Source organism: Aspergillus campestris (assembly GCF_002847485.1).
Source record: "Aspergillus campestris IBT 28561 chromosome Unknown P168scaffold_13, whole genome shotgun sequence".
Lineage (NCBI taxonomy): Eukaryota > Fungi > Ascomycota > Eurotiomycetes > Eurotiales > Aspergillaceae > Aspergillus > Aspergillus campestris.
In genome coordinates this window covers 152,146-179,093 of record NW_020194348.1, presented here as the reverse complement: position 1 = coordinate 179,093, position 26,948 = coordinate 152,146, and the positions used below count along the sequence as shown (strand labels likewise).

Sequence of the window (26,948 nt, the reverse complement as noted above, 5' to 3'; positions counted from 1 at the left end):
AGGAGCGCGTGTTCACCGATAAGCCAGGCATTAATCTCTGACCGCCCTCGTCTACCACGTGACGTTTCATGCACGCTTAGTCAGGTGGTCACATCTCTAGTTGCACTTTCCTATTTTGCTATAAAATCCTCGCATAAATCTTTTGAAGTTTTCAGGTTACGTGTTTACATATGATGTCAAATTCATCATCAGACACTTTTGAGTATTGACCAGCATGTGCAGATATAATAGCTATTGATCATCACTAGATGCAGCTATTCAGGGAATGACACTAGTGCCTGAGACAAGTTAGGTTGGCTTGTCTAGAACAAGACAGGAAGAAGAATCCATTCTTTTAATATTCTTCTCAATGATATACGCAGGTGGTGACCTTAAAAAGAAGGCTAGTCCAGTTTTACTTGCAGTGACTATTTCATATGTTCCATGAACCAGCTTGTCTGTAGGCTTGATCATGTAGCTTGAACTTCCCTTGTGTGGAAGAGAGTGAATGATAACTTATTAGTGATCATATCAGCTAATTCACACGGCCTTCTCACATGATTCATATTTTCCCTTGTCTCTGCAATGTTAATCTATTTGGCATTTCTTTCATGACTGTCAGATTTATCAAGTTCATCATTATTTCCAACCATTTCATCGGCCTTTCCACACCTTGTGGTGGGGCAACCGTTGGGCAGCGATGGCAGATCCCCTATATTGTTTGTCTGTATACACAGCGTCGTTTGGATATCTTCCATCTTTTTACTTTGGTATATCTTAGCTACCGCGTCATAATATTTGATCGGCAATTTGATCGGGCTTGCTGTGACCAACACTGCATCAATCACTATGGCTCCCACTCCCTATTTCAGCAGTGTCATCTCAGAGTCCGCTTTTAAGGCTCGTTTCCAAGCCGAAAATGGGGTAAACTTCTGCCAGCTACCTAACGCATCCGCTAGTTATTGGGGACGGTTACATCTACTTGCATGTCGTGTAATACGGCGAGAACCACAGCGCCGTTTGCTTCCGATACTATCAGACTACGCAAAATCCTCTGACCTGCACCCAGAATCGATGGAGATCAGAGCGTTTTTAGAGGGTCCCACCGCAACACAAATGGCCCAAAGAGAACACTCTTTGGTGCGTAAATCTGACTGTGGCATCACTCTAGCGCAAACATGGGCGGCAATGGCAATGTTCAAAGGGAGCACGGATCGACACACCGCAGATATACCCTCTACACCGGAAAGAAATGAAATTGGAAATGTAAATGAGGATGAGCTACGGCAGTCAAAGCGTCTGAAGCGCGATACTTTCCAGCCAGACTTTCAAGACTCCAGCGGGATGCGAGTTGGTTCGAGCAGCCCACCACAGGAAGGCTTTTATAACGGGTCACCTGACGGGTCAAAAGTCTCGTCTATTGGCTATATCGATTCCGATGCACATTTCGCAAGCATGACAGTAGAAGATGACACACTGCGACTCGCGTCTTGCGTAATTCGACACATTCTCTATTTTGCCCCGCCGCAAGACTCGCCATCCCTGCCAGTTGTTGTCGAGTTTCGGGATGCTAAGAGCAGAATCGCTGCTACGACACCCGCTGAACGAAAGCAGATCATCGCGATTGATGACGGTGGCCTTTGTTTGAGACAGAAAAAGCCATATGGGGGGGTTGTGCTTGCAAAGAAGCACGTAGCACTCGTGGAGGCGAAGACGCAGTTTCAATGCCTGGAGGAGGGTAGACCAATCATTTCAGACAGGAATTTGGCACAGATGGTGTGCGAGGCCTTAGCTACCAGACTATCCAACAGACCCGATCGGTCACTACACAAGTAGGTTGGACCATATCCATGTATCGCAAATACTTGAGACTTTGGATAAATCCCTCAGGGGCCTGCCTTCCTTGAATTACCAGCTGACTATTGAAGCAGCGTCATTGTTATTAATGCCACCCAGCACTACATGTGCTTTCTCCAGATGGACATAAGTGACGATTACCTACTTGACTTTGAGGTGACGACACCGAGACATATGCTATATGTCAGCTCTACGCCCTGGTTCGACATAAGCCAAAGAAGTGGGAGGGAGAGTATCTTGGCCAACCTATGTGGAATCATGCGGCGTGCGATGAGTTTGGCCGGGGCACCCTCTTCAGAATAGAGCGTCTGATTGTATTATGCAGTACAACATGTGCCTTGTTAACTTGTTCTGTCTTGGCCACTGCATCAAAATACTCAATGGGCAATTGATTAGGCTTGATATGACTGGTATCCCCGCTGGCACCGTCCTAGCCCAGATCAGGATCCCAATGTGAAAATGTGTGCAGGTGGCTAACATGGGCTACAATTTTTAGCCATGTTACCCAGTATTTTGGCTTAAAGCTATGAGCTACTTTACTGGGTTCAATGGACACAGCTCGCTCCATGTTCAAGGGTGTTTGGCGCGCTGCCACAATTACGAAAAGCAATGCTTATAGCCTGTACCATAAACGGAGAAAGGTGACAGGACAATAAAATTCTGAGCAATTCTTAAGTAATGTTGTAAAAACATGATGAGATCCACTATAATTCAGTAGCATAACTGAATACTGAAAGTGTTCGATAGACAAGAAACAGGTGATGAATTATGAATAAAATGAATAGACGATTACAGTTAGTATAGTCCTGGTATGGTAAGATCGCTTCCCAACCTTGACCGAAGCTTTGGTGATGATATTTAGAAAATAATTCTCACAGGTACAAGGTTTATATATTACCGAAAGCATCTAGCAGTCGACGTTATTTCAAGAAGCCCCCGGGCCCATTACAGCTTTATTAATTTCAGGAAGGGACCGGTCAATCGCGCAAAAGTCCATGGTAAATTCACGTCTAATGCAAGAATCTTGTAGTCGAAGAGAAACCAACCTTATAGACATTGCTCGCAACACGCTCATTGGCTCTTCCCGCCGATAATCTCGGAAGGCATCCCGAGCCCGATCATCACTTCGTCCGCGCTATAAATGGCACCTCCCCACATGGACCCCGCGGTGAAGATTTTCCCGGTAATAAAACAATGGCAAAATCTCGCGTGCTATTAATCGGCTGCGGCGGAATCGGGACAGTCGCAGCCCTCAATCTGCAAACCGGTCAACAGGCAGACGTGTCGGTTGTTTTGCGGAGCAACTACGCGGCGGTCCAGGCTGCTGGGTTTCGCATCGATTCGTGTGATCATGGCGTCCTCGAGAACTGGAGGCCGGCTGCTGGTATACTCCAGCGACGTACCCGTTGAATATCAATAAAGTCTGATGTCGACCTGTAGTTCTGAATTCCGTACCGGATACAAGCGCTGACCCTGCCACGCGCTTCGACTACATCGTGTGTTGCACCAAGAACATCGCCGACAGCACACCCCAACTGTCGGACATCATGGGCCCAGCCGTTACGCCCGGACACACAGTGATCGTCCTCATTCAAAACGGACTCAACATCGAACGCCCAGTGCAGGCCAGGTTCCCCAGCAATATCGTCCTCTCCGGCGTCAGTCGCACCGACGCCCACGAGATCGCCAAGGGCGTCATCCAGCACAAGCAGTCTGACAATCTCAACATCGGCGCCTTCAACCACCCAACGATTGACCCCACCGAGCTCACTGCCGCAGCGGAGCACTTCGTCCGGATCTATTCCGCTGGGGGCAAGACCGTTTGTCGCCACGAGCCAAATGTGGGGTTGGATCGGTGGACCAAGCTTGTCTATAACGCTACGTTGAACCCGATCTGCGCGCTAACGGGGCTTGACACTGGGTCTCTACAGACGGATGGGCGAAGCTTGGATGCGCTCGTTGTTCCGGCTATGAAAGAGGTGGTCGCTGTTGCTGCGGCTAAGGGATATCTTCTGCCGGAGCACATTATACCTAGAACGATCGCTAGTAATCCGGTGGACAAGAAGATTTCGCCGAGTATGCTGGTGGATGTACGGAAGGTTAGTTCTCCCTCTCTCTATTTATCTATTTGGTATATTTAAGTTACTGCGTTGCTAATTGAGTCTAGGGGAATTTGATTGAGCATGAGAATATATTAGGCGAGGTTGTCCGGGAGGCCGAAGCATTGGGTATCGCAGCCCCGATGTTGTCGATGCTGTATCATCTCTGCTGCGGGGTACAGCTACGCCTGAAGAAGGGAAACTAGGGTTGGTGAGTGGAAACTCGTGTTTGCGGCCTTCGAGATTAGGGTCTCACCTTCTGGGATAGAGGCGTCCCACTCCCCTTCTTGGAAAGTGTTCACATTAAGATTCATAAGGAAGTGGCCCGAAGGCAAGGCATACGGCAGTGGCTTCTTTCTTGTAATGTACGTTTTCTCCCCCGTAGTGAAAGTAGTAAGCGGCATCATAGATCTGCCCGAAATTGTCCATCCTCTTGAGGTCCGAATTTAGGTCACGACACCTGTGACACACACCAAGGGTCTCAAACCGATCTCACGAACCAAATTCTGCTGGACACTGCATGGGGCGCTCCTGGTGGACTGTTTTCACTGGAGCTTGAGAATAGACCGGGGGGAAATATGGTATCATGGGGATTTGTGTGGCTGAGTTCGTGTTAATGGATAATGGTACTTGGTGTATACAGGAGTATCAAAATAGCCAACCCCCTAACCGTCCCTAGCCCTAGCGACACGTGAGCCCAACAACAATACTATTTATAATATTACATGATAGAGACGGTCGGTGCGGTACCTTGCATTATGACGAGTGATCGATTGATTCATTGCTGTTCACCCTCGCAATATATGTTTCTCTACAATTGGCAGCCGAGGTAGCCTCCGCGTTGTCAACCAACCGGGCCTTAATTTCAGTCCACGATAAAGGTGTGAAAGCCTCCTTCCAAGCGCCCCGTCGAGTGAGATTGGGATATTCTACCACCCACATGCGATTACTATGGGGCACGTACAATACCCTGCCCCGTTCCGATCGTTGTAACGTGGCGCATTGCCGGAAGTAGAGCACCCGGACAAAGCAGATGATATACAGCGCGACCAGTTGTCCGAAGCCAAAGACTGAAAGCACAGTTACGCCGCTCACCCATGATGAGATTTCGCGGTCGCTTCGTTTCTTGGTCCGCCCTTGTCCGAGCGGCATGCCAATGAGGAAGCCGTTGACGACTGTGAAGAACGCGATGACGCCGTACCGCGCAGCGCAATTTCTGAGAACTTGGTAGGTCCAGTTCCCTTTCTGTTGGACGCCCCTTGGGTCGGCGACTTGGGTGTTATACTGGTTCATGCGTAGCGGAAGAAAAGGGAGTCCAATCCCGAGAACGACTGGAATCGTCAGCATGGCGGCTCGAGTGGGAGAGACGATCCAAAGACGGCTGCTTACAGGTGACGACAGAGTGGCCGTACGTGTATAATGTCAAAACAAAGCGCTGGCCTTCGCCATGTGTGGCGATTCCTGGGATGGATGCGACGTAGAGACATGTAACCAGAGCATGGAGGGCAAGCCCCCCAGAGGGTGTTCCGAGGCCGTCGCCCTCCCTTCGGCCCCAGCGGGAGCTGGTGCCAAAGAACTTGTAGAACGGAATGAGGCGGTAGCGTGCGATATCTCGGGCCACTGAATCTTTTTGTTAGCCGGTGTACTTTCACTCGGGGAACGCTCTGCTGCGTCTGCTCGGGGCCAGGGGGCTCTATGTACCGCGCGCGTTTGTGAAGATGACACCAGTGAGATTACCCAGAGCCGAGAGAGCAATGCAGATGCAGATCGCCTGCTTCGTCGCTGACCATTGCTTGCTACCAAAGGCCTGGATCGGTTAGAGAAGCGTACCACCGTTGACGGGGTTGCGAATATACCAATTCCGCAAACTTGACTGGGAAGAGATCCGGTGAATCTATAATCACATTCCAATCTAGGAGGAAATACTAAATCCGATGAGCGAAGGTTGGCCAGCGAAGATCGGGGCGAACAGAACATACCGCCGATAGGTTGAACAATATATAAAGGCAGTTGACCACGCCAACAGCAATCAGCGCCCCTCGCTTCAGCCTTGCCTTGTCATTTCCTTTGATCTCCGACGTGACATAGTCTGTACATTCGATTAGTCGTTCCGCCGGCATGGTGGCGAGGAGGACTACGAACTCGCATTTTCCCAACCATGGTAGCTGTACAGCACCTGCAAGATCGCCAGCGTCACATTCCCTTTTGACAGCCGCCCCGCGGAATGGGTGGACACATAATCATTCAGCCCGGCTAATTCGCCCCGCGCTCCATTGCGGCATGTCGCAATCAAGCCGGCCACCCCTAGCACTCCCAAGAAGATCACCTTGTACGCGGCAAGGAAGTTATTTGCCTGGATTCCAATATTGACCATCCGATAGTGGAGACAGGCCACGGCCAGAACTGCCACGCACGCGATGAATTTGACCATCCATTCGTCGGGATGCTCGATGTCGTTGGGGTTGATGTACTTTGCGAAGGTGATGGAATTGTTGGTCGTGGTCGCGAAGAGGACGAAAAACCAGGCAAACGCGCTGGCAAAGACCATCGGAGGGACGGGGAAGATCTTGGCTAACTGGACAACGCGTTTAGGTGCGTGAGCCGTGAGGCCGGCGACCGATCCGCGGAGATATTCGTCGGTTGGGGGACTTACGTAGAGAAATTCACCGCCATTGTACGGCCAGGCCAGGCCGTATTCCAGATATACGTACATGCTATTGTGGGATGAGTTGGTTGGCGCGTTGCTAGTTGTGGGGAACTATCAAACATGCAAGATTACCTGCAGAAGGAATAGATGCCGCCGAAGACCCATAGACAAAGCGCGACAAGCTTATTGCCTGTTAATAACACGACGTGACTGGATGACACGAAGATGCCGCCTCCAATCATTTTATTAATGATAAGACAGGCCACGTCGATGGTGTTTAGCTCTCGTTGCTGTTTCCATTTCCTGGCAGGTCGAGTATTCGCATTGGGCTGGTCATGTTGTGTTGGCAACGGGGCCATCTCGATAGTGTCCGCACTCATTTGTTGCGGTTAGTAGCTAGATACCAACATGGATCAATTATCAAGAACGACCGTTTCACGATTTAAGTAGATTTGGATTAAATTCACAGATGAACTATAGCCGTGTACGTCGTCTGGACCAGGCCTGTTTTGATAGAACCCGAGAAAAAGGGAAGGGTTGCAGAGAAGACCCGGACAAGATAAGAACCACAAATGACACGACGATCCTCTCGGAACGGGTGTGTTAGTAGCGAGGAACAGTGTGCCTCACCCTACTGTGATTAGCCTCTCTCCTCCGGTGATCTTTGCCAGAGCCGACACGGCTGAGTGGAGACTGTGGACAAGCCACGAGGATCAACAAGGCACGCGGGTCGACGAAGGTATTAGGCGCAAGTGTGTGCCCAATGTCCTAGGTGCCCAGAAGCGTTCAACAAGGATGGCTTCAACGAGGCTGGAGGGGGAGGAGGCTCTTTGGCGCATATGTGTGGGGCTATGCTGGGGATAAATATCCAACACCATCGGATGGGCTGTGGGGGCATAGACATCGTACCCCTTCCATGACCCCAGGTGGACTCAAGTCAAAGCCTCATCCTACTACATTGCCACTCCTCCCAACGACACTCTCGCCACCATGACGGTCGAGATCATCCCGGGGCGCTACATCGAGGTGGGAACCCTTGGCGAATATTTGAAACGCAAATTTGGCGCCGACAAATTTCACGTCACTGTAGGTGATTGATTCCTGTAGCGGTGAAGGTAAAGAGCCCCCAAGACACGTATATACTCATTCATGTGGTCCAAATTAGGCACCCGACGAGATTCAACAGAGCTGGAAGGTCGAAATCCCCCGGCGATTGAGCGAGGTCCGTATCGCGTTGGAAATATTGTGATCACGAGTCATGACGAATACTAACCTTGTGATGGTTTTAGGAGGAGAAAAAGGAACTTCAGAATATGTTTAACAAGCGCTGAATGGGGAAGGGCTGCGCACTCCCTCCCTTGTCCAAGCCTGCCAATCAACTAGCCTACAAGCCTACAACTCGATAGGATTCGCGCGCTGATCTCTACCAATTGTGGTTAAAAAAATACAGAGTGAGGCGACATGGAGATAAGAAATTTTCAAACGTGTCAGAGCCTGAGCGGGGCCACTTCCCAGGGAGACACAGCCTTGTTGTTGATCTCACTGAGGACAGATTCCATCCTACATGGTACATATATCATAGCCCGTTCTTTGGTGATATTCTTTGGTGTAGATAGCAACGCCAATTTTATTGACTATGGCAAAGCAAGATAATTCCTTTGATGGCTGGGAGTCCTACCCACAGAATCTACCACTGTCCCCGGTGGAAGTGTGTACAAAAAGCTATGATGAACGGCTGTCGCTGGTAGGAAAGAGGCTGTTTGTTGAACCTCATGAAAGTGAAGTGCGGACTATCGAGCTGGGGTCTGTTCGGCGAGGTCAGTTTCCAATGATAGAACATACAATACTTGGGAGGCTGGGATGATGGTTAACACAAAGTAAATATAGACGGACTCAGGGACGTCGAAAATGGGATCATCGGCTCGAGTGCACAACTCCGAGCGTCCTTTGAACGGGAATACCCGGACTGTATCTTGTATTGAGCGCGTTCCGTTGACATAAAGACAACATCCTGACATTGACGAGCTTGCTCCATCAGAGTTATTCTTGGGGTCGCTTGCAGGTATCGGAGACGATTCTACGGGAACTATTCACGGGCCTGCAAGTCCATCCGGAATTCCTCGAGATCCTGTTCCTTTTTGGCGAAAAGATTGGGCCGATCGAGGAGTCGTTCAGTTCTTTTTGCTCCCACTGTCGGCCCGTCGTAACAAGTCTACCTTCCCCTGGCCCTATGGGTCCCATGTGTTCTTATGGTATGCAGCTCCCCTGATGAAACCGGTGATATTCGTGTCCCTCTGACGACCCCACGAGGGTAAAAGATATCGGTTATAATATCAAATACGCGGCTCCTCACATGAGAACATTCCCAAAGGATCCCTATTCGCTACGTGAGACCGGAGTCTATCACGCATTCGACGCCCGGGCACAGAAGGCCAAGTGGGTCTTTATACAATCGTCAGCCCCTCTAGAAAACCGTCTGAAAAGATGTTTCTCACATCCCTTAGATACACATGATACGTTGCAATTCAAGATACACGGCGTCATCCTCCAGACCGCATTGGACGGGTGGCGTGATTACCTGGTCTACCTGGAAGATACATTCTCCAGACTGGTCAGTTTATCCCCCACGACTCAAGCAGAGGTGACTCGAGAACAGTGAGCATGAGACTGACGAGCAGTTAGTCCGATCAAGGCTTTCACACGAGAGTCAGTGGGCCGCGGGGCGAGGATGACCTGGATGTTGACTTCTCTGACATACGGAGCCTCCGGGCGTTGACCGCTAAGATGCGAAGGCTTCTCCAGATCATCAGTCTGAATGTAGCGGTGGCCGAACGAATGAAAGCCTGGACGCTGCGTGTAAAGTCTCATTCGCCACGCAGGCTGTCGGACGCATTTGATGACCTCGGTTCGACGATACAAACATTCATCTTGTGCAGTAACACACACAGCAGCCGCCTGAATTCCATGATGGACCGTGGTCGCGGAATCCAGGGGTTGGTAAGTCTTTCAAATCCCACAATTGCCAGTCCAGTGTACCAAGATATTCTACATGTATTAACATGAAGCAAACAGATTCAAAGCATGCTCGAATCTAGGACCAATGAAAGCAGCAAGATGTTGAATAATCGGATGGCACGACTGGCCGAGATCAGCGCCGACGAAAACAGGCTCATAGCGGGACTGACGTACCAGGCTACGAGAGACACAAGGGTCATGTCCTCGATCAGCTTCATATCTGCGATATTCCTCCCCGCAACATTCTTAGCGGTAGGAACCCTACTGACTAGCTTCGCGTGGTGATCGCTAATATGATTTAGACAATGTTTGGGATGAACTTCTTCGCCTTCGCGGGAGGGAGGATTATAATCGCCACCAACTTTTGGATATATATCCTCATGGTGGCTTGTAGTTCAGGAGTTACTGTTGCGGCGTGGTACTGTTGGCAGCGACGTATCAAGTCAAACGCACCGTCGTACCCGCCTACTCTTGCATCCGATATGGTCAAGATATGAAGTCTGTTTACTGAACTATTGTACTTTCTACGCGGCATTCTTGCTCGTATAGGTCCTGCCATACTTCCTGGAACGAGGTGAAGTCCTTCTGGAACTTGTTGGCGTTTTCCTCTGCTGTTTGACTTGAATCGATACCCGTTCTTCCTGGTGTCGGTTGCAACGGTGCACCGCGAGTCTCCCCCAGCGTTAATCTTGCCTCTTTGTATGTATAATAACGGACGGGTGGGGAAAATATATCCATCGGTATGCCGGGGTTGAGGACGATCTCACCGACCTCCACCTTTTCCAACAATATTTTGTTTCCACCTGGCTCGGTCGTGTCGCGAGAGATAGCTGGCTCGGATTTCACTGCGCGTAAGAGGTAAGCCTTGCGATTGCTGGTATTGCAAGCGAACGAACCACCGTATGCCGTATATTGACACCAAAGACACTGGTAGCGCAAATGTAAGGGAGGTCCTGACCTTTAATAAGGAATAGCATCTGCGTGTCCATGTGTAGGATCGCCACATGCATCCGCGGCGTAAGCGGCCAATTTAAACGAGGCCAATGTGCCCGTTGGTCTGGCAGAGGCCCCTCCGACCATAGCTGAGCCACGGCATTGTTGACCTCTACTCCAGGCTTCGAGAACAGGCGCTCGAGGCGACTCCTGACTAGTTCAAAATGATGCAGGTGGTAGAGGTGGCTACGCCACGGGTTAGCCAGTACGGTCCACTATCGGCGGTGCACTTTGGACCTACGATTGATATGTGTGTTGATCCGTCATTGCAGCCTGTAGATTCAAGGCATCTGGATAAGTGTCAGCAAACAATCCGCCACATTCACATGCGATATAACCGACCTCGAGGATTAGGAAATCTGTAGCTGTCCGAGCGACGGTCTGCTTGGATTAATGTGACCTGAATGCTCCGTTCCTGGGGCATGTTTACCGCATAGTCGGGCCTCACGCTTGGAATGTCCTGGCCAATTCGCATGACTAGATTTGGTTGTTAGAAAAATTCCGACAGAATGATGCCATGTCCGAAGGGCAACCTACAAGATTCTCGAACGTCATCTATCCCCCTCCTCACAGGGTCATACGTCCAGCGATGGATCAGGAGGGAGTCGGTGGATTGGTTGCGATCCGGCGCCCTCAAAAGCAGCCCACATTCAACTTCTTGGTCCCCATAGTATCCTTGCCTAGACAGAGTTTAAAATTGGCTTGGTGCTGGCGCGGGGGGTACCACTTACAGTCTGCAATTGGGATATACTCTGCCATAGGGCCGCAACGCCGCTGGCATGGCCATTGCCATGTCCATCACCAAAGGCTTGGTACTGTCTTCCGCCTCGTTGGCCGCCTGACAATAAAGCTCATATAAACGTGAAGCGATGGTTTCGGAGGGGCATGGTTCGTTCCCATCCCAAAGCATCTCTTCCATCAACCCAAAAAATGAATCCGTGAAGAAATGTTGCTGAAAGGGGTGAAGCTCAGCCCGGTTTTGGCTTTGTCTACTCTGGTCGACCCTGTCTCTCAACTCTCGGTGTTTCTGTCGCACCGACTCTTTCATCCGGCCATTATTGTGAAATCGTTTGGAAGATAACCAACACCATCCTCCCTCTTCTATATCCTGTAACCGCTCACTGCGATATCGGTCAATGCCTTCCTTCTTTTGCAAATCGAAGGTAGCAATTTCGGAGATGATTGCGCCAAGGGACCACACATCCATCGCACGCGTATAGGTTCTGTCGCTATTTTCCGGAGCCTTATAGATCTCACTGTGACCCGGATCCCGACCGGGATAGTCGGATAGTGTGTGTGCCGATCGGTCTTGGAACTGGGCCAGACCGAAATCTGCGATCTTCATCACATCACGAACAATCAAGATATTTTCGGGTTTCAGATCCCGATGATATGCGAATTGATTGTTTCCTATGCCATGCAAGTGTGCTAGCCCCTCTGATACGCCGTGGACTTGTTTCCATAACTCCCTTGGGGTGAACCTCTGACCATCGCTTTGCAAGTATTCTCCCAGTGTTTCTGTGGCTTCTTCGAAGAGGATGAAGAAGTAGTTTCCGTGTGTGAATGCCCCGAGGGCGGGCATCAGGTGCTCGTGACGTATTCGATCGACGTGTAGCAGGTTGAAGAATTCTATGAGTCCATCGGTGTCATCTCTGGTGCGAAAGATCTTCCGCGCAAATCTCACGATCTAGATACATTTGGGTTAGTAAAGGTGTCGCGGCTCACGGACACGGGGCAGAGTAGTATACGAACATTATAATCACGCAATGATTTTCCACGGTATTCATCGTAGGGTATGCAAAATGCGAACACCTCGCCAAATGCCCCTTCTCCCCTATGTTTCTCATCCTCAACTATTGGCAAGACCTCCAAGGGAGAGATGGTCGTCAATTGGCGGCATTTTTGCACGGCCCTCACTTGAAAGCTATACTGATCTCGTAGGATCCCGTCTCGGATGCATTCATGCGCCGCAACGCCAAAGTCTCGCAAAAAGAGCAGGTTCTGGTCGTTAAGGAACGTTTTGCCGTTGAGGTTGACTCGCTCACTTCGGAACAACTGAATCAACCCCGACCGACGGTGCCAGATGAGCAATGCATAGATTCTCATGTAGGGCTCCAGATCGGCGGCGTCGAAGAGAACCTCCCTCTCTCCCAAGGTGCGGGCGGAATCTCGGGTACAATCTTTACACTGGCACAGGAACACTTTCTTTAGGCACTCATCTATCCCAAATACTCTGCGGATCTTACTCAGGGGGAAGTACCGCACTGGTGTCCCCTCTGGAAAGAATGCCGATTTTGCATGGGCTGAGCATTGGGAAATCTCTTCACGTGCTCTTTGGCAAGCCGAAAGTGCCATGCTGTGAGTCAGGTAGATAATCGATCTGACGCCGACTCTGAGAATGAGAAATGGCCTGGGGAGCGTGTTTAGGGACACAGGAACAACAAAGCAGGGGGGGATTGACTGCGAGATTTGGAAAAACAGTCTAGTCCACCCTGCCATGGGGCTTGCATGAAGGACAATGTGGAGAACACTATCCAAGGCTCGAGTCCTTATCGGTAGCCTAGCAAAGCCGCTCTCTGGACAAGACCAGGCCGTGCCACGTCATTCTCTCATTGGAGTTTAGCCCTGTCCCCAACCCAATAGCCTGGCTGAACGACCCAGAGCCTTGGTGAATTTGACGGTACTTACACTAGTCTTATCGGTTGTAATAGTCATCACAGTAAATACGGTGGATGCTGAGCAAAAATGGGTTGATGTGATGGCCGGTCTTTGGATTGAACCTTATCTCGCTGTTGTCCGTTCGACCCACTCCGTAGACGCGCCGCTCAACAGATCATGAACATGCTGGGCTGTAAACCGTAAAGAGGGGATCGCGCCATCTTCTCCACCTCGAACTTTTCCAATTAAGGTTACCGTCAGTCACGGCGTCAAGCCTAAGGCTCCAAGTCATGGGCACGGGCGCTAAAACGTGACTTCATTGACCGATGCTACCACCGCCTTGGGGTGGTCCCCTCTCGGGCGGATCAACTTGCCCCGAAACGTGTACATTCCACCTCCTGGGGAGCGTTGATCGTGGAAGTCTATCGCTTATTGTATCCTGTAAACGTGTTAGGAGGTCGAGAGAATAGTGGTCTAATATCTCAGGTTTGTGCTGGTGTATTTTACCTGGGTTCCCAGGTCCACGTACTCGACCAATATCACGCCCTCGCCCTGACACGAACCACTTCTAGCTCGTCGTCACAGCGCCTTGCTGCAGGGAGACATGTCATTTTAGCTGAAGGGGATCTTGACGATCTGTCCTCCATTGTGCGGGTTTTTCGCCAGGCGCGCCACGATACTCCCGACGGTCAGGATAACGGAACCTAGAGCGTGTTTATGGTCCTCGCTTTTTCAGGACTGAGACAGGATGCAGACGAGGACGAAGCACAGGGCAAGGTAACGTCATCATGCTAAAGGCTAAGCTCTATCGCGGACTTTGACGCTGGTAGATGGTTAGATGTCGCCTGCAAATACGGCGTCAATGCGTTTGTATATTCATCGGCCCTTCCGTCTGGAACTAAATACGATGATCAGCTAAGGCTTTCGGGGGGAGCAAAAGGCCGCGTAACGCGATACGCCCACGCCGCGGGGGACTGTGATCTGCCTTGGGGATAAGCCGCCTTTTCGTGTCGCGTATGCAGCCTGCGATGCTAACAGTTCGCTTGGTATACTCAGTATTGTCCGACCGGGGTTCTTCAAGTAGAATTTTACAGGGGTGTTGGGGTCGCTGGCAGTGAGGTTGCTGCAGTCTGGGTTGAAACCCGAGACGAGACTTAGATTAGTGGTGAGGATCGATTGTTTCCCTCGGAGATGGATCGGCTTTCTGACTGTCAACTTTCCAGGCAGCTGCAGATACTGGTCAAGTCGTGGCACGAGTTGTCAAGGTAAAGACGGGAGTTGAAAGAACGTTCGTCCCATGGGCTGACATTCTCGTACTAGTATTCTGATACATGCTCGGGCCACGAGCTAGTGATAGTTTCGGAATCCTTTACGCCCGGTGAGATCAGACACGAATACTACCACCTGACTGTTTATTGGTACTCGTACCTTTCTCGTGCTGTTGGGTGGTTAGTATCTGCGATTAATATAGAAATGAAGAATCCGTACGATTTCGACCATTCTCATGGGAGTTGAGCCCAAGGTCCCCCGCTAACATATGGTAGGATTCAATCAATCAATGACACCTATGATCGTGGCGCTCGAGGGGACTATCCCGGGCTCGAATCGGAGGTACAAAATGCGGTGGTGTTTTTGGCCCCAAAGGACAAAGTTTCGACAGTGGCTTCGGATGACTTCCACTAGCCAGGAATCAATGTCTGGATGGAACGGCGTCAGCCTTTGGAGCTTATTGTCTGGGCGGTTGTGATGGAACTGTCTTTCCATCATCCGCCTAAAGCCAGATTCTGCCTATCAACGGATGGCGTTTGGCAAAGCGTCATATCCATGACACATACATCTTTGGGCTGTTCGGATCATATGATATTGCGCGACTTTTTCATCCTGCCCGCCATTTGCATAATGGGTAAGGGCGTGACGATTTCATGTATTTGCTATCCTTTGATGTGGTGCAGAGTACCCGCAGCTTGCAGTATACATGCAGGATGAGGAACAGGGACATCCGCGCAACCCCTGCCTGCATCCGCCACCGATGGGGTGAACAAATAAACAGGCACCATGTCACCGGTACATTGTATTCTACCCCACTCGACTCGGATTTCAGCCAGCCCCTCTACCTCCAGCTACAAATAGCGAGGTGGCCCCCATCGAGCATTTCTGCAACATGTGCCAAGGTTTCTGCAATGATGAAGTGTTCTCCCATGATGTCGACCATGGTCGGACCGTGATGTGCAGTTGGGTGTGGCTTGCATGTTCAGCTCTGCCTGCCGTGCACGGTACTTCCGCTCCAGGACTCAAACTCGGGACTTCAATGGCCACTGTCATACTAGGCATAAGTGTTCAGCTGCACGGTATGAACGCGGTGACTTTTTCAGCTGATGCGGGGCAAGCCAGGCTCGGCCTGTGAATCCACTGCTTCAAATCTATTTAAGTGAGGAGGAAGTACCGTGGATGAAGAAAACATTCGACAAGGCCTTATCTCTCCAGTATCCTTCAAAATCATCTAGGCTCACACCAAACCATTCATCATGGCGGCCCCCGAAGATTTCAGTAATCCATTCTGGACTCCTGCTCGGCAGGAGGCGCCACAGGAAGGGCCCCAGGGGGAAACACGGAAACAGTATTCTTCCAAACAGCCAATTTACCGCATTGAAATGGATATCGGAGGTCTGGGAACCATCTCAGCCAAGTCGAAAACAATGACACTACTGGAATTTGTTGTCAATCCCGAGTCCCCCGGTACTCAGCCAACCTTGAAGCTCACCATTACCCCATCAAGCTGTATCTTGCAGATGAGGAACAAATACTCGGAAAGTTTCAAAAATGTCCCCGGTGTTGTGTACCCTAAGCAGCCACCCGCCGCTCATCTCAACACCCTATCCAAGAAGGATCCCACCGTGTATTGGATCTCCGTCGACCGAAGCAACAAGCGCTTCCGGTACGGACAACATCTCACCAATTTCTCGTTGACGTATCTGGATGTGGGTCTCGATGGCGACAAGCCGTTTCCGAACTGGATGGACACACTAACCTCGACGGACGTGTTTCAAGATGGCGACGTAAGTCATGTTCTCCCTTAATCTAATTATTGAATTGTAAGTAACAGCCCGGATAGAGTGTCCCTACCGGCGACCTCGCATACGACCCGCTCCCCGTCACTATGGACAAGCCTCCTCTCGTCGTGACAGACCAGGAGATCTCCCTGGAAGACCTGGAGAAATATACTCGCACAACTTTTGCCAACCTCCCCCCTGGTTGCCAGACTCTCTACCACAACGTCGCCGGCCACAACATCACGCTCGAGTCTCCCGACTTCCCCGACCTTGGTGATGCGATCGACGCCAGCTGTAAAAATCAGGAGCTGGTCTGCGGAGACATGCTTCAGAAGAAAGCCGACGACAACGAATTTGGTGATAAGGATGAGACGTACTTGCGCATTACCATCGGCAACAACCTAGTGAGTCTAATACAGCGTTTCCAACTTCCCCGTTTTCAGTTCTAACCCGTTCCCGACCAGGGCAATTCCCCCGGTATTCCGTACGTCATGGAGATCTGGCCCCCGGGCCACTCCTCGCCCATTCACGACCACGGCAAGGCGTCCGCCGTCATCAAGGTCCTGTACGGCAGTATCCAATGCTCATGGTATGATGCCGTTCAGGATCACCGGAAGCCGATACAAGTGGGAAACTCGGTCATACTGAAAAAGGGCGATGTGACGTGGCTGGGCCAGAAGCAGTACCAGATCCACAAGTTGGAGAACCCTGGAAAGACCGTGTGTATCACGCTTCAGTGTTACCAGTTTGAGCAAAGTGATAAGGTCCACTACGAGTACTTTGACTACCTCGATCCGCACAACAACAAGAAACCATTTACCCCTACCAGTGACATGGCTTATGGAAAGCTTGTTGCTCAGCTCAGACAGGAGTGGAAGGGGAAACATGCTTGAGCGACTTGACACACTTTGTGGTATTACTAGTTGGTTCACACTGTGGTCGCTGTGCTCTCGTTGAATTTACGTCCTTCGATAAACATACCTGATGCTATTCTTTTCCTGAACTGTTGCGCATATGGACGGGATGACGTTGGATACTATCGAGTCCTAGGAATATATATTTTTCAACCAACCAAGTGTCTATATCCTGTATGAACTCAATCGATTCAGGGACTGGCATTTTGTGGAAACCACAACAAACTTTGGTTTCGAAATAATATGATCAGGATGATTTTCTTCTATACGTGGAGCCCATAGCCTCATACTGATCGACCGTAATCAACGACCACCACAATCACGTGACTGACACTTGTATGTAGAGGGTAGGCAATCAACCCATCCATATCTCCGTCGGAAACAACTCCCCGAGCTCTATCAAATGGACCAGTTGTTGTGATCAGAGGCTCTGCCGGATCCCGCGTGCCGTCTATTCGCAGATTTGGTGCTTAGAGCGAACTCTCATGCCGATCATAACACAGCCTAGCAAGCTTTATCGGCGAATGAATCGGTGGGTCACTACTATAAGCACCGTCTGAGCCAGTGGAGCTTTCAAATTACGATCTCCCAAAAAGGATCTGGTTTCAGGGACATCGCCATGCCTTCGTCATCAACTTGAGTCACGATCAGTCCAAAAATAATCCATTCCCAGCGGATAATACAACACGGAGGCCGTCGGGTCCCCCTACCGATCCGATCGCGGGTGATGATGTCAGGGATAGACGCGCATCCAGAACCGCGACTGTGGGTTCTCGTCCACCACTGCCCCTTCTAGTGGTCGATCGAAACGTGCACGGACGAAGTAGGTCCTCAGTTACCTACCCCTTGTCAGCCTCATGTCTGATCTAGTGTGCCGATAAAGGGTATAACATAGCTCGCCAGTGAGTAGACATGCCGGCATCAATAGCTGTGTTCAAACCCCCAATATGAAGGCGTTCAACCTTCTGTGTATGGTCGCGGCCATGTCGGGTGCCCCGGCTTGGTCGCATCGCGTTAGTTTGAATGGGAGGGCCAACTTGCACGCGCGCGATACTCCCCAGCCCCCCGTGGAACTCACTGTCTGGGACCGTGGCGGAAACGAGTCCAGTTCGCTGTTGTATGGAATCATGTTCGAGGTGAGTTGTCGTATTTTTTGCAGGAAAACTTCGGGCGCTGACATTTTTAGGAAATGGATCAATCGGGTATGCGTGAATCAACCGTGAACATGTCGCATTGAGCTAATCAAACAGGCGATGGGGGTATCCACGGCCAACTGCTCCGAAACAATGGCTTTCAGGGCGACGAGCCGGGTCTTCTGGCGTATGCGCCCATTGGCGATGTGGATATCGACCAAGACTCGGACAATCCTGTCAGCGACGCAATCACCTCATCGTTGAGACTCTCCGTGCTTGAGGGGGAAACTGCCTTTGTGGGGTTCGCGAACCAAGGCTATAATGGGGTGCCTGTGATGAACGAGACCTATACCAGCGAGTTCTGGATGAAAGGCGACTATGACGGCAACATCACGTTGCAACTGGTTGGATCTACGAGTGGGGAGGTATATGCCAACCATAACCTGACGGTTCATAGTACTGCGGACAAATTTACGCAGTGGGAGACGACTTTCAACTCGACTGCGTCGCCAGATGGTGAAAATGAATGGCGGTTGCTTGTGGATGGGTACAAGGTGGCAGGACGATCAATGAATTTTGGACTCGTTCAGCTGTTTCCCCCCACGTTTCACTCACGGTATGCTTCATTCTTTGCTCCCTTGATTTTGCGCCCCTCTGCCTTGATGCTGATAAAGAATAGCAAAAATGGCTTGCGGGATGACGTCGCCAAAGTCGTGGAGGACCTCCGTCCATCGTTCTTGCGCTTTCCAGGCGGCAACAATATGTAAGTCCCAACCAAACTTTTCCTCGCGGTCAGTCGCTGACAGTTCGCAGTGAAGGTCTGGAAGTGAACAACCGGTGGAAATGGAATGAGACGATAGGGCCTGTGGTGGATCGTCCTGGACGGCAAAGTAAGTTGTCTATCATGAGATGCGCCGTCAATAGCTAACCTCGACAGGCCCGTGGCATGTCCCCAATACAGATGCTCTGGGTAAGCATTGCTCCTCGCTATCAGGAACCTGGTTCTGACTCCATAGGCCTCGACGAGTACATGTACTGGTGCGAAGACATGGGTATGGAGCCATTTCTCATCCTCTGGAACGGGAAATCATACGATGAGATCCTCTCGGGCCCCGACCTCGACCCATACATTGAAGACGCACTGAACGAACTCGAGTATCTAACCGGACCCCCGGATAGCATATACGGCAAGCTCCGCGTTCAGAACGGCCGCGAAGAGCCTTGGAAACTGACGTACGTTGGCATCGGTAACGAGGATGACTACACAGGTGGATGCGAAACTAATCCCGAACGCTTTACCCGATTTTACAATATCCTGCGGGAGAAGTACCCCGATCTTGTCTTGATCAGCAGCACGATGAAGCCAGAGTGTCTACCCGAGGAACTCCCGAAGCCTCTCATCCTAGACCAACACTACTACCGCAAACCGGATGAGCTGGTGGGTATGTTTGACTACTGGGACAACCAGCCTCGGGACCAGCCTGTGATTGTCGGCGAGTTTGGGGCCCGCAATTTCACCGACCCCGATGGCGTGTTCTGGACGTTCATGCAGATGGCGTGTAGTGAGGCGGCGCATATGATTGGTATTGAGCGGAATAGCGACATCATCAAGATGGCCGCCTACGCCCCGTTGCTGCAGCACTATGGCTTCACGCAGTGGTCGGTAAGTACATCTATGTCGGGGGTTGGTGACGCTATTGTATATCGTTCTAACAGACTAGCCTACGATGATCGGGTTGGACTCGAGCCCTGGCTCCCTCACCCTTTCCACGTCCTACTACGTGCAACAGATGTTCTCGACTAACCGTGGCTCCACCATCCTCCCGGTCAATACAACGAGCCCTTTTGGACCCCTGTACTGGGGTGCGTCCAAGAACGACGAATCATACATAGTCAAGCTTGCCAACTACGGGGACGAGGAGCAGACGATCGCGATCAATGTGCCAGAAACGACGTCCGGGAGGTTGCATAAACTTGAGGGCCCCAAGGAGACGGCCAACCTGCCGCACGATGTGCAGATTCTTCCGCAGAAGCAGGAAGTAGATAATCCGGATGGAATCTATGAAGTCAAGATGGCCGCGTGGGGCGTTGCCGTTTTGGTCGTATCTTGATGCTTTTTATCTGATAGAGTACATACGAGTCTGTACATACATATGATAGACATGTCACTATTTATATTGATCGAAAACCATTCATCTATACTGTTTGAACCCACCAGCCTATTCACTGACACTAGACCCCTTCGGTAACTCCGCCGTCGCAGCTGTCGTCCCCCCATCAACAGGCAAGACCACCCCGGTCATCCAGCGCGCCTCATCGCCCGCCAAAAAGCGCACCGCACAACCCACATCCCAAGCCGTCCCTTCCGTCTTCAACAAGCTGCGATTCCGCCTCGCCTGCCTCGCCTCCTCACTCATACCCCCCGCATACATCATCGGCGTATACACCATCCCGGGACAAACACAGTTGACACGTACCCCATCTCGCGCATGCTGTGCCGCCTGCGCGCGCGTCATATTCACAATCGCCCCCTTACTCGTCGGATACAGCAAGTGCGGCGTGCCCCCCTGCAGTCCCGCCACAGACCCCATGTTCACAATACTGCCGCGGTACCCCCGCGCGTTGTCGTTGCGCGCCATTACCGGAATGGCATATTTAGCCATCAGCACCATGCTCGTCACGTTGGTGTTTAGTCCTGCCGTCCACGCAGCAATGTCCACTTCCACGGCTGTGCCCTTTGGGCCGCCCACCCCTACGCAGTTGAATAGGATATCGACCCGTCCGTAGGTGGACACTGCTGTCTCTACCACCTTCTCGCAGTCTGCAGGCACTGTCACATCTGCTTGGATGGCCATTGCCTGGGCGGACGCGTTGTCCTCCAGGATCATGTCGACGGTGCGCTGTGCGAGGGCGAGGTCGCGGTCAACGCAGACTACCGCGCTGTGGTCTTCTGCGAGGAGGATTGCCGCTGCGCGGCCGTTACCGATCCCGTCTCTCACTGCGCCGGCGCCTGTGACGATTGCGACGCGGCCGGCTAGAGTGCGCTGAGGGCGGGCGGGAGGAGGCTCCGCTGTGCTTGCGTCTGCTGTCATAGTGTTTTGGGGCCTTGGCTTTGTTTCGTTTTGTCTTTTGTCCTTGCTGGTTGAAGTGGAGGATGTGGAGGTGGGGTGTGGGGAAGTGGAGCTCCTATATACGGGGTTTGGTGCGGATTTCCCCGCTTGTCGGCCCGAGGCTGATATACTTGTCGGTTATCGTGGGCCTGGTATGGCATTGGCTATATTGGGCATGGTGGGTGTGTCTTTGGTAGATTGCCATGGTATTGTCCCGCACATCTTCAGTCTTTACCGTTTGGTCGACATTCTGGTAAATTGGTACAGTGGGAACAATTGGACGAGGGGCGCAATGAAGCTCAAGAGACCTGCTATGCATGCTTTACCATACAGCCAAACCCTATTCCTCTCCATGGCTTAAGAACTGATATATCCACATCCAAAAACAATCACCCTATTCCTGCCGACCATCAGGGAAACATCGGAACGCGTACAGCAACATGCCCTCTATACTGCATCCACCGCATCCGCCATCTCCCGTAACGTCCCAAACCGCCAATCGAACATCTTCTCTTCCATATTCCCCATCGTCGCCCCCTCCCTCTCAATCCACAGCGACTTGATTCCTACCTTCCGTGCCGGATGATGATCATGGTACTGGCTCTGCGCCGTCTGCAACACCTCCCCCTTGGCCACTCCGAACTTCTCTTCAACCGCGCGCAGCATGTACTCGAAGTTGCGCACATCTGGCTTATAGGACCCGATGTCTTCCGCGGTGATGATTAGGTCGAATGGGAACCCCTGCAGACTGCCCGCGTTGGTCTTCGCGAACGATGCTCGGTCCACATTAGACAGCACAACTAGCTTGTACCGCTTGGAGAGACGACCCAGGGCATCCACCGTGTCGGGGAAGGCAGGCCACGTGCCGATGGAGGCCCCGAACGTGGCGCTGTCGGCTGCTGTTGGGGGCGGTGCGGAGAATGACTTGGCCAGACCGGGGTGAATCGTCGTTAGGAGGGTGGAGTAGGCCATGTCTGGGGTGAGTGCTTGCTGTTTGCTTTCGTGCTCTTGGTAGATGGATAGGGTTTGTTCCCGGGTGAAGTTCAAGGTGCTGCGGGAGAGGAGCGGGGATAGTGCGGTGAGGATCCCCGTTTCCCAGTCTACGAGCGTGCCGTACACGTCGAAGGTGAGGAGGCGGTAGTCGGTGAGACGAGACATTTTGTTTGTTAAAGTTTGGTATGTTGGGTGGTGGATAGGATCTGGGATGAGTTTTTTCGCTGATCGATATTCGATCTGCGGGGTGCTGCAGGGTTCAAAAGACCGAGCTTGTCCCAATCGGGTCGCCGCTGGCAACTGGTTAGCATGTTACTATTGGTCCCGGTTATCTCCACCATATAATACAATTCTAGTATGATTCTATACAACGTCTATCCCCGGACGATATTGTTTGAGTACTCAAATCGCCTCCAGTAAAGAAAATCAGCTGGATCGGAGCTTTGTCCTGGACATGAAAGCTACGAGTATCTGAGCCATGCCATTGTCAACACAAAGGAATAGTCCTTAGTCTTTCGAGTCCCTTTGTTCCAGATGTAAGTAAAGAACAATCATCGATATGCAATGCCATTCCATCTCTATGCTACAAGTATAAATACCCCAATACTCGCGCCTGGAAAGTATGAAAAGTATCCATCTACCACCTCAACCCAATTCCAATTGTCCTGTGAACCATCCCTTCATCCATTCTAGCAGATCGCAAGCGAGTATTCAGTATGTTTATCTCCCTTCCACAACACCATGTATGGGACCCAGAAAAAGCCCTAATCATCGAGGCTCATACCACCCTAAGGCTAAATATCGGTCTAAAGGTCCCCCATGACCCCGGGAACCAGCGGTGTCTGGTGTTTGTGCCGATTACCGGCAGTTTCAATGACCTGACCCATCTTGTCAGGGAGATGACTGTATATATCCAGTTCAACCGCGCCACCCACACCAATGTGCTCGATGAGAATCTTCTTGGCGGGGTCTGGTTCAAGTACATCGGGGGAGAAGACATTGTGAAGTTGTCCTCGTATGCCATTGGCGGCCTACAAGAGTTTCATAGAAATGCTAAGAATGACAATGTCTGAACGTCGGACGATTTTGCCGGGCCGCGTTTTCTGTGAGAAGAGTGGGTTATCTCTTCGCTATACTGATAGTGCTACAGAAATTTGGATGATGATGTGTCGGATTATATCATAGACTAGAATGATTGCAGTTCATGTTTAATCTGAGAATATTCCAACATCAAGAACCCTATGCTTGCTCCAAATACAATGCAGACAACCACCAGTATAATCAAAGACATAAGATACCACATGATGCCGAATACTTAACCCCTTTTAGCCCACCTAGTAAGGCACGTAGTCTTGAACTCCTTGATATACAAGGTATTAAATAAGTAGGTATAATATAGATTGTCTACCCCCCTGTCCAGGTGCTCTGTCGCTAATACTCTAGCCTTGCACATTAGATATCTGATTTATATGTTCCAGTAACCATTTCACTTCCCGGGAAATATGTCTAAACAGACATGTAGCAGCTCATATGATTGATTACTTGAATTAATACACGACAAGCTACCTGTTTTATCAACTAGCCAGGTAGTGACCTGTTGTGGTGTACAAGATACCTTTCAAGTGAATTGACCAAGGGTCTATCACGATAACCTAGGTGATGAAAACTGTACTTATTCTAGTTATGGTCTATAGCATGAAGTCATTACCCACCCTGAACTTGATGTATTCTTAATTTCACTCCTTGTGGGATATCATGTGCAGACTTGTTTAAATTTTGTTTGTCTGGATGCCCCTGTTACCAGGTAGCTCTTTCATCCAACAAAGAACTGACAAAAGATAATCTCTTTGTTTTATTAATTAGTCACTTTTATGTTTGATAAATTAATGAATACTCTACAAAGGATGTCATCCTATCCTGTAATAGTATCACTGTGATGAATAATGACAGCTCTAATAATTCTTTATTATCCAATCCTTTATCTAGTGTTTGAAAGAGATTATGTATTCTTCTATACATGCCCTCGCTGAGTGATAGTATAAATATCATCACTCCCACCAGTCACTGCTTTATTAGTAACTCATTTCACTCCTATGCCTATTACCAAAATCTTAGACATCACTAGCTGATAGCTAAAACATCAATATCAGAATCCAATCCAGCAGACCCCACAAACAACTACTTACAATGAACGAGCTGCCCCTGTGTCTTGCACCCGGCTTGCTGGGAGACATGACCATTGAAAAAGAAGAGATCGTCAATCTTAATGTCATTGAGCGAATCAAGTATCCTGGCTTTGAACGACGCTTCGCATTCGTCCCGCTGGTCGGTACCTACTCTCAGTACCTGCTCCTTCATCACATGATCAACGAAGTTGAAGCAGGCAAAGCGACTCTCACAAACCAAATTGATAACGAGCGTCACGGTGGCATTTGGTTTGAGTATTTTGATAATGATAAGTATCCGGAGCCCAAGGCTTGTGCTGTCGAGTATCTGCGCGAGTATCTTGACGTGTGCTGCGAGCAGTGGAACTTGAAGTCAGTTATACTTTCACCCTTCACTAGTAGTTATAGTAGCTAAGAAACTATAGACATCGGGCTTTCTAGGGTTTGGTGTTAAGGTGTTGTGTGACAGTACCAGGAAATCTTCGGAATAGGGTGTGGTTGGAGTTTTTCGTCATTTTTAATTGAAAATTGGAATATTGTTGAGGATCTTTTAAACGCTATGAAAACGTTATAGATAGTAGATCGCTATGTCAAATTGAAGTGGGATAATCCATGCTCAAAGACCGTTTTTACAGCACTGGAAAACCAGTGGTAGTAATGAGCTCAACCCATCAACCAGACTGACGCAGTAAAACCTTTCCTTCCGTGTGTCCTATAGAGTTCCATTCCCTTGTGAGTTACCACTCTTCGCAAATAGCAACAGGACAGACGGCAGAAAGATTATACCCAGCCAATCGATCAGATAAGACGAACTGAAGTATTTGGGATAGGATCCAACACGCTATGCACCAATGACAACCTATTTCGTTTTTTATGACGAATTGGCCTATTAGAATTGCTGATTCCGTACCTCCAATCAGTAGTCATGAAGCTATCCAAACATATGATCTCTACATGGTGAACCTCGATAGTCGCGATCTTAAAGAGCTTGTATGTATTATCTACATAATCAAAACACTGATCGGTTTGGTCGATTTCGCTCGAGTTTGGGGGCGCTCTCACAACGTCATTGTCCTCTTTCATACATATCCTTTGATCCTGTAATCCAAGGCTTTGATCATTATGCCGTTACCAATGCCAACAGTGGACTCGACAGCTTCCTTTGTATACCCCGTCACCTGTATCAAGGCCATCAATCCATCCTATTGTCATTATAGAGAATCATCTTCGACAAGTTGGAATAACAAAGAGCATTGATACATCATGATGTACCTACCCCGTGAAACTATAAATACCCTCATTCCCAATTGTCTTAACAATATCAACACCTTGCATTGCTTCAAGTACCTGCCTAAGCCATTTCATCGATACAACCTCGCGAGATTCCAAAACACCAGGCTGTTCATACATACCAAACTAACTCCTAGCCCAATCAAAAATATCAACCACAAATAACCAACCACAATGGCTTTGGTACTGAACCGCCCGTCCGAGCCTAACTCGGCCTTCAGCATCAATCCTCTTACCATAATCGAACTTAATATTCATCATGAATTACATTCTCCTGTGCTGAAAAAAGGGTTTGTGTTTGTCCCCATCCTTGGTTTTTACAACGATCGGCGTCACCTTGCCGACAATTTGATTGAACAAATCAACAAAGGCAACGCCGCCTGGAAAGACAGCGTTGAGAAGGAGTATGTTGGTGGGGTCTGGCTTCAGTTCTTTTACCATCCCATCAAACCTAGTGCTGTTGATGATGCTATCAAATTTGTTAACATCTATGCCGAGTAGTAGTCTACGCAAAATTGTCCCATGTTTGGCTAACAGTATGCACAACATAGCGGATTTCAGTGATGGCGGATTATGGATGGACTTTGCAGCGCTAGTTATACCATCTTTCATGTTACCTTCGAGAATAAATAGATTGGTTATGGTATAAAATACACTCTATTCTCGCAGTAGTAAAGCAGAATCTAAAAGACACCTGTAGAGTCATGGGTTCAGGAGCAAGTCATGTAAAAAGAGTACCACACGAACTAGTGTGTGTGGTTCCTACAGCTACCACAGACATACTCTCAAGACCGCTCCACCAAAACATTGACCAACAGTTGGTATAGCGGTTAATTCAAATGATATCCCAACACATACTATCATCGAATTGATTTAGTATTTAGGAGGTCAGTAGAACAGATCTTGGGGCTCTGGCACTCAGCTTGGCTTGAGAGCCTTATCTTGATAATTTAACCTAGAATATATGCCACCAAACATTGATAGTAGGCATGATTATGATGCATATCAACTTCCCAGCGTGTCTTTATTCTTGATTCCATATCAT

The 26,948-nt window shown here is 49.9% G+C and overlaps 12 protein-coding genes across 12 annotated transcripts; 8 read left to right on the top strand and 4 right to left on the bottom strand.

Moving 5' to 3' along the window:
* Nucleotides 1-652: 652 nt before the first annotated feature.
* On the top strand, nucleotides 653-2,139 carry P168DRAFT_275162 (uncharacterized protein; the record flags this gene model as incomplete). Its single annotated transcript, XM_024835473.1, has 2 exons — nucleotides 653-1,799; nucleotides 1,911-2,139. The coding sequence occupies exons 1-2, from the start codon at nucleotides 829-831 to the stop codon at nucleotides 2,137-2,139; spliced, it is 1,200 nt and encodes a 399-aa protein (XP_024689321.1). The 5' UTR covers nucleotides 653-828.
* An 891-nt stretch (nucleotides 2,140-3,030) lies between these two features.
* Nucleotides 3,031-4,458, top strand: P168DRAFT_313098 (ketopantoate reductase family protein; the record flags this gene model as incomplete). The annotated part of the gene is made up of 3 exons (XM_024839632.1): nucleotides 3,031-3,220; nucleotides 3,277-3,935; nucleotides 4,004-4,458. The coding sequence occupies 3 exons, from the start codon at nucleotides 3,031-3,033 to the stop codon at nucleotides 4,139-4,141; spliced, it is 987 nt and encodes a 328-aa protein (XP_024689320.1). The 3' UTR covers nucleotides 4,142-4,458.
* Nucleotides 4,459-4,691: 233 nt separating this feature from the next.
* Nucleotides 4,692-6,962, bottom strand: P168DRAFT_275158 (APC family permease; the record flags this gene model as incomplete). The annotated part of the gene is made up of 8 exons (XM_024835472.1): nucleotides 4,692-5,266; nucleotides 5,325-5,555; nucleotides 5,637-5,742; nucleotides 5,792-5,860; nucleotides 5,915-6,024; nucleotides 6,078-6,506; nucleotides 6,585-6,649; nucleotides 6,715-6,962. The coding sequence occupies 8 exons, from the start codon at nucleotides 6,960-6,962 to the stop codon at nucleotides 4,692-4,694; spliced, it is 1,833 nt and encodes a 610-aa protein (XP_024689319.1).
* A 1,643-nt stretch (nucleotides 6,963-8,605) lies between these two features.
* Nucleotides 8,606-9,882, top strand: P168DRAFT_243397 (uncharacterized protein; the record flags this gene model as incomplete). The annotated part of the gene is made up of 4 exons (XM_024833858.1): nucleotides 8,606-8,834; nucleotides 8,901-9,193; nucleotides 9,265-9,579; nucleotides 9,655-9,882. Coding segments are annotated over 4 exons (1,065 nt in total), but the record flags the coding sequence as incomplete, so codon positions are not given.
* A 557-nt stretch (nucleotides 9,883-10,439) lies between these two features.
* On the bottom strand, nucleotides 10,440-12,945 carry P168DRAFT_243277 (protein kinase family protein; the record flags this gene model as incomplete). Its single annotated transcript, XM_024833850.1, has 6 exons — nucleotides 10,440-10,737; nucleotides 10,832-10,880; nucleotides 10,933-11,067; nucleotides 11,128-11,270; nucleotides 11,322-12,277; nucleotides 12,343-12,945. The coding sequence occupies 6 exons, from the start codon at nucleotides 12,943-12,945 to the stop codon at nucleotides 10,440-10,442; spliced, it is 2,184 nt and encodes a 727-aa protein (XP_024689317.1).
* A 2,828-nt stretch (nucleotides 12,946-15,773) lies between these two features.
* P168DRAFT_243412 (cysteine dioxygenase) lies at nucleotides 15,774-17,191 on the top strand (the record flags this gene model as incomplete). The annotated part of the gene is made up of 3 exons (XM_024833860.1): nucleotides 15,774-16,304; nucleotides 16,361-16,702; nucleotides 16,763-17,191. The coding sequence occupies 3 exons, from the start codon at nucleotides 15,774-15,776 to the stop codon at nucleotides 17,189-17,191; spliced, it is 1,302 nt and encodes a 433-aa protein (XP_024689316.1).
* Nucleotides 17,192-18,159: 968 nt separating this feature from the next.
* P168DRAFT_313095 (alpha-N-arabinofuranosidase A) lies at nucleotides 18,160-20,456 on the top strand (the record flags this gene model as incomplete). The annotated part of the gene is made up of 8 exons (XM_024839631.1): nucleotides 18,160-18,225; nucleotides 18,274-18,352; nucleotides 18,451-18,961; nucleotides 19,025-19,108; nucleotides 19,159-19,235; nucleotides 19,283-19,315; nucleotides 19,362-20,008; nucleotides 20,067-20,456. 8 exons carry the CDS (start codon nucleotides 18,160-18,162, stop codon nucleotides 20,454-20,456), a joined length of 1,887 nt encoding a protein of 628 aa, XP_024689315.1.
* Nucleotides 20,457-20,533: 77 nt separating this feature from the next.
* P168DRAFT_335534 (SDR family NAD(P)-dependent oxidoreductase) lies at nucleotides 20,534-21,437 on the bottom strand (the record flags this gene model as incomplete). The annotated part of the gene is made up of 1 exon (XM_024841718.1): nucleotides 20,534-21,437. The coding sequence occupies one exon, from the start codon at nucleotides 21,435-21,437 to the stop codon at nucleotides 20,565-20,567; it is 873 nt and encodes a 290-aa protein (XP_024689314.1). The 3' UTR covers nucleotides 20,534-20,564.
* A 335-nt stretch (nucleotides 21,438-21,772) lies between these two features.
* Nucleotides 21,773-22,657, bottom strand: P168DRAFT_293163 (putative haloalkanoic acid dehalogenase). Its single transcript, XM_024837748.1, has one exon. The coding sequence runs from the start codon at nucleotides 22,611-22,613 to the stop codon at nucleotides 21,903-21,905; it is 711 nt and encodes a 236-aa protein (XP_024689313.1). The 5' UTR covers nucleotides 22,614-22,657; the 3' UTR covers nucleotides 21,773-21,902.
* A 507-nt stretch (nucleotides 22,658-23,164) lies between these two features.
* Nucleotides 23,165-23,521, top strand: P168DRAFT_321784 (uncharacterized protein; the record flags this gene model as incomplete). The annotated part of the gene is made up of 1 exon (XM_024840507.1): nucleotides 23,165-23,521. One exon carries the CDS (start codon nucleotides 23,165-23,167, stop codon nucleotides 23,519-23,521), a length of 357 nt encoding a protein of 118 aa, XP_024689312.1.
* Nucleotides 23,522-24,635: 1,114 nt separating this feature from the next.
* On the top strand, nucleotides 24,636-25,268 carry P168DRAFT_284889 (uncharacterized protein; the record flags this gene model as incomplete). The annotated part of the gene is made up of 2 exons (XM_024836165.1): nucleotides 24,636-24,959; nucleotides 25,188-25,268. 2 exons carry the CDS (start codon nucleotides 24,636-24,638, stop codon nucleotides 25,266-25,268), a joined length of 405 nt encoding a protein of 134 aa, XP_024689311.1.
* Nucleotides 25,269-26,077: 809 nt separating this feature from the next.
* P168DRAFT_284888 (uncharacterized protein) lies at nucleotides 26,078-26,404 on the top strand (the record flags this gene model as incomplete). Its single annotated transcript, XM_024836164.1, has 1 exon — nucleotides 26,078-26,404. One exon carries the CDS (start codon nucleotides 26,078-26,080, stop codon nucleotides 26,402-26,404), a length of 327 nt encoding a protein of 108 aa, XP_024689310.1.
* Between the last annotated feature and the right edge of the window lie 544 nt (nucleotides 26,405-26,948).